At 42.1% G+C, this 5680-nt stretch overlaps 1 protein-coding gene across 1 annotated transcript; it reads left to right on the plus strand.

Annotated features, from left to right (window-relative positions):
• The first annotated feature begins 1333 nt into the window (after window positions 1–1333).
• en2a (engrailed homeobox 2a) lies at window positions 1334–5267 on the plus strand. The gene is made up of 2 exons (XM_047568545.1): window positions 1334–2404; window positions 4244–5267. Exons 1-2 carry the CDS (start codon window positions 1918–1920, stop codon window positions 4561–4563), a joined length of 807 nt encoding a protein of 268 aa, XP_047424501.1. The 5' UTR covers window positions 1334–1917; the 3' UTR covers window positions 4564–5267.
• The last annotated feature ends 413 nt before the right edge of the window (window positions 5268–5680 follow it).

Consider the following 5680-nt stretch of genomic DNA (forward strand, 5'->3'; position numbering starts at 1 on the left):
ATCAACTTAACCCGAATTCATATTAAAAATGTGTATCTAAGATGCTCCACTCCCAGAAAACTAGAGGACAACACGATGGCTGATACTAGTCATTAAAAAAAAAAAAGAAAAAAGAAAAAAAAGAAAGAAAAGTTTTTCTAAGTGAATTGTTCAAATACTCCTCACTCAGTGTCAGTCTCGCTGCTCCTCATGTTCTCGTCGATTCCCTTTTTTACGCGCAGCCCCTGCTCAAACGCCAGCGGAGAGCAGTCTGTGGCGTCCTCGCTGGCCGGTGCCTTCCTGGGAGGAGAAATACAAACTTAGTGGCGGTCAGCAAAGTTACCCAAAGTTTTGTCTTTGGCGCGACTCTGTATCCCGAGCACCGCGCACAAAACAGTTTGTTTGCATCACTGATTTCTTTTAAAGGGATATTGACCCAGTTCTTGGTCGAGCGCAGCGTCACGACAGGCGAACATGAGAACATCAAAATCCTCAACACACATCTCTGCGCGTTTGAAATCAGACAGGGAAGACTCTTTGGTTGTCACGTTTGGGATTTTGATGCATTTTGTTGCCAATTATGATGCGACTGAAAGCAACATGACGCGTCAGACCATCCTGAAGATCAGAGTGGTTAAATTTCTTAATAAACTAAACACGAAAGTGCTGTTGCTAGGGGCTAAGAAAGATAAATGTTAGGAGATTAATTTGCGTTTTGCAGAAAAAAAAAACAGTTAGTCCACGCTTATGTCAAACTGTAAGCATTTAGACCTGCTAGTAGAGTAGTAGTGTTTTGCGCATTTAACCTTGGCCAGGACGAACTGATTTAAGTTGCTCTAAGTCAAATTAACCTTATGGATCTTATTGGAACATATAATTTCAGATAAAGTGTGATATACAAATACAACAAATGGCAGTTGTCTCAAGATACGTCTTCAAATTACATCCCAAAATAGACCAATATTAGGCAATTCAACCTATTTTAGTAGCATATTATCTCATTTGGGTTCATATGAGCAGATTTTAGGTGTTATTGTGTTTAAATGAAACTATATCCAGCGCGGGCACGTGGAAAATATTGGGAATTATACTTCTTATCAATGGCATGTTAAAAAGCAGTGAAAATATGCTTCTCCTCATGTTATTGGGAATCCCCGCCTGCCCTGCAAGCAAGGAACCCCGGGGGTCCCCTCAGCTCACTGTGACAGCCGATGCTTCAATCTCCTATTGTTTTAACGCTCAACAACAAACCGATGTGCATCGTGTTCTCAATTCATAACTAACAACCCCCCCAAAAATAAAATAAGTAACAGGTGCATCAACACGGGCGAAATATTGGGAGTATCTGGGCGCATGCATTGGATTTAAATTAGGCTTCTTCTCCGTTAGTCTCGGACTCTTTCGCTTTACTAAGGCGAGGATGGGCGTTTGTAGACTGCTCTGGAGCCTGAGTCACATGGCCTAGTTTCTGCCCTCCTATTGGTCCAAGGCACGTGTCTGGGAGGACGGTGGGAAAACGTCACTCGGGGGGCTCGTATTGAAAATAAGAACAAAACTCCAGAGTGAGAGTATTAGAGCATCAGTTTAGGAGCCTCTTTATTTACCCTTAGTTTAGTTTAGGTGTAGGCATTGCTGGGCACACCGAAATCGGATAACACGAAATTGGACAGTGCGCAAATGGCAAATGTTTTAGCTCAACGATAGTAATCCGAGATTGAGAGGAATATATGTCAAAAAAGTATGCTTTTCTCAGAGGACACTACCGCAAGGCTTTGCATGGTGTCCAAGACACTCACTAGTATTTGAGTTTTATTTTTTTATTTATTTTACGCGTGCAGTTTTTTGCAGTCTAATTTCCCCGAAGTTCTTGCGAATTTCGCTGCTGCGGTGAGAGCGATAAAGGGGTTAAAGAGAGTAAAGCGGAGAAAGTGAATCAGTATGGAAGAAAATGATCACGGCAACAGAAATGTGGTGGAGCGGCAGGAGTCGGCGGATGAATCCAACAGAGCCATCCTCCCCCTCTTGCAGGCGCCGGGGAACCTGCAGATTCCTCACCGGGTCACCAATTTCTTCATCGACAACATCCTGCGGCCGGATTTCGGGCGGAAAAAGGACGGGAGCGCAAACCGAGATGAGAGTAGCCCGGCATCGCGGGAGAGCCACAATAGCCCCGCCGCCCCTCAGACTGAGCCGGTGGGGAGCACGGTGCCGGCAGAGGGGACCTCCACTCCACACACGGTTACCGGGGCCAAGAAGCCCGCTATAGCCGCCGAGGAGCCCCTGAAACCCCGCGGGGAGAATGCAGACCAGTGCCTAAGCTCAGACTCAGACAGTTCCCAAGCCAGCTCAAACCCAGCCACGTCTCAGCAAATGCTGTGGCCAGCCTGGGTGTACTGCACCAGATACTCGGACAGGCCTTCTTCAGGTTGGTGGCACGGTGCATGCATTTTACTATACCGTATTCTCGGTAACCTGAAATACCCCGTAACACTGACCCCGGATGCCTTGACCGACTTCTCGCTATAGTAGAGTAGAGCGAACCGCTCTGCGCAGCGCACACTGAGAATTTACTCAATTTAAATCGCCTTAGATTTTTTTAGTTTTTATTTTCTAATAAATGCATCAAACGCAAGACACAATTTTAGAGGTAGATTACACAAACAGCGTGCCTTTGTAGCACGTAGAAAAAAAAATATCAGACGCAAATATAATTTTAAAACTAGCTTTTCGGTCCAAGTAGGACAATTTTAAAATGCAAAGAAGAAATGTTATTTTAAAGAGAAACTTTCTAAAATCGTCACATTTTAAATGCTCCACAAAAACCATAAAAATGGCACATTTTTGGAACTGCTGTGCACAGATTTCGTCTCACTAAAATGCTCCCATGAAGGCTTCTAGCATATTTCTTCGGGTTATGAATATGATAATACTTGGGTCCTACATATGGTAAACATACGCGCGCTGATAGGCTGCTTGACATCCAGAAAACCTACAAATTAATATTTGGTGTACTTGTCGTGATGTTTTTTTTTCTTGCCCATTAGAAAGCGTTATAGAAAATGTATTTGGGGTGAATTAAATATGTTTTTCACAACGATCGCTCCAGTGGCTCGTGCACATACTGGTCTGTTTTGAGCTCACTGGTATTGGGCTATTTGTAATCTTTATTTATAAGAAAACGCAGAAAAGCCCATCTCAGCCTGTAGCGGTATTATTATACTCTATTTTCTTGCCTGTCAAAAGTGGAGTACAACTTGTTCTCATGCATTATGTAACGCCATACATAGTGGCGTAGGCGACTACTACGAGTTGTAGAGTTGCAGTTTTTACATGGTATGCTCGACGAAAAAAAAAAGAAGAAGAACAACATACACGCTGATTCATGAGCATAAAGGCTGGACCCGTATTGTGCATGTTTTCCACACTGTTTGGAGGAGGCGACCAAACGCTCACCAGCTCCACCAAATAGGCCTCCATCCAAATGGAAAATTAATGTGCGCTGCTCAGATTCTGTTCACGTTCGTCCATTGAGGAGCTTTTCAAGTGGGCCACAAAAAACTAAAATGCAAAGTAGCTGCGCTGAAATTGATCCAGGTTTTCAGCTAACCTGCAAAACAGCGACAGAGCTGTAGCAGCGATGCCTTTTCCATGTGTCGTCTTATTGGCTGATATTTCCTTATTGCTATAGACAGTGTCGGTGTGCGCTCAGAATGTGTGTGCGTGCGCGATGTGTGCGTCTATACGTGTGTATGTGTTTAAGAAAGGAAGAGGGGAGAGTTTTTATGCCTCTTGAGTGTTTTCTCCAATGTCAACATTTTACAACCAATTTTCAAGTTTTTCAAAAAGCATCAAATGGCACTTTTTTATATATATTATATATATATATATATATGAAGACACATTAATCCAACACCCATATAAATAGCTGTTTGTGTACTCTGTATATTGTGGGGATGAAAAGAAGTTTGATACGTACAAAAATCCACTTTACGCACGTGTTTTACACACATTTGGAGAGACTGATTTAAATGCAAAGTCGAAGAATTGTGTACTACTAATATGTTGGTGATTTTTTTTTAAATGAGAAAATCTTAAACAGTACTCTGTTGAGTTTACAAAGTCCTTATCTTTACGTTTACTGTGCGTAAATATTTATTTATTTTTGGACATGACCACGTTTTGACGCTGACAAACCAATGTGTGTGTGTGTGTGTGTGTGTGTGTGTCTCCGAACCCCACCTCCCATCTCCCATCTCCCATACAGGGCCGAGATCTCGCAAACCAAAGAAGAAAACGACCAGCAAAGAGGACAAGAGACCACGGACGGCCTTCACAGCAGAACAGCTGCAAAGACTAAAATCGGAGTTTCAGACAAATCGGTATCTGACGGAGCAGAGGCGTCAGAACCTGGCGCAGGAACTGGGCCTGAACGAATCCCAGATCAAGATCTGGTTTCAGAACAAAAGGGCCAAAATCAAGAAGGCCAGCGGCACTAAAAACAGTCTGGCCTTGCACCTGATGGCACAGGGACTGTACAATCACGCCACCGTCACGTCGAAAGACGAAAAATCAGACAGCGATTGATTTCCAGAGAAGTAAAAGCAGCCTCCTGACGAAAAAGAACCTATAGTAATCCTACGATAGATATTTATAGAGATATCACATAAAAAAAAAACTCTACTTACAGGAATATTTAACGATGCCACAGCAGATAAAATACTACAAAGCACTATTACTCCATGCTGACTCACCACACGTGCAGTGGGTCCAGGATACCATAAGAAATACAATATAAGGAACAATAACGTCACTACAACTACTAGGAAAAGTCCTTACAGGATTTTCTTTAAAAACAGATCTCTATAGGCGCCTATGGGAATATTATGGTGACTTTTCGTTATATGGGAGGTGTAATCAAGCCTACAATGCAATAATTTCATCGAATAAAGGGCCAGTGTATAGAGTATACCAGCATAAATTGTTTAAAAAAAATAACAAGAGATATTTCTGCAATATCACGTCTATAAAAGATGCTGTATAAAGTTTTCATTGTTTGTTGTTCACGCCCCTCACCCCCCCTACACACAAACACACAGGAGGCAAATGCTCACACCCTTCATTTTTCTACTCTGTAGGATCCCTTGCTATCCATGATGATTGTCATCCTTTTACACAACTGGCACTCGACGTTTCGATCCGTCAGTGAGGTGAACGAACTTAAGTCCAAAGAATATTTTTCTGCTGCATCCAGGCTACTGTGAATTTAAATAAATGCTAACACGAGTTTATTTCCGTGCTTGTTGCTTTTCCTGGTTGTGTTTTGGTGCAAAACGGGCAGAGAAAAGGTGCTGCGTTGTCAGGTGCAGAACTAATTGGGCAGAATTTTGATAACTTTTTTAAAAAATAAAAATCACAGGAACAGTTTGTTATGATAGAGAGGATGAGGTTGTTGTTTTTGTTTTTTTTTTTTCTTCTAACACGCCACTTAACTAAAATGCAGTTAGGCCTTGCTTATATGTTTGTGGTCGTCTCATAGTCTTCAAACAAATATTACGTGCGTATTCCCTTCGTTATACCAATGCATCAGTGCAGCTATTATAGTTTTAAATAGCAATATAAATCATTGTTTTGTAGCTAAGTGTAGGCTATGATGCTGCCTATTAAGTCACAGAAACAACTCTGTAGCATAAAGACAATGATG

This window comes from Mugil cephalus, chromosome 18 (genome assembly GCF_022458985.1).
Source record: "Mugil cephalus isolate CIBA_MC_2020 chromosome 18, CIBA_Mcephalus_1.1, whole genome shotgun sequence".
NCBI classification, from domain to species: domain Eukaryota; kingdom Metazoa; phylum Chordata; class Actinopteri; order Mugiliformes; family Mugilidae; genus Mugil; species Mugil cephalus.

What these genes read in the sequence shown, in the direction of transcription:
- en2a (XM_047568545.1), top strand. Translation starts at nt 1,918, where the DNA reads ATGGAAGAAAATGATCACGGCAACAGAAATGTGGTGGAGCGGCAGGAG. An exon ending in CTCGGACAGGCCTTCTTCAG is followed by an intron (nt 2,405 to 4,243) that starts GTTGGTGGCACG and finishes TCTCCCATACAG; the next exon opens with GGCCGAGATCTCGCAAACCA.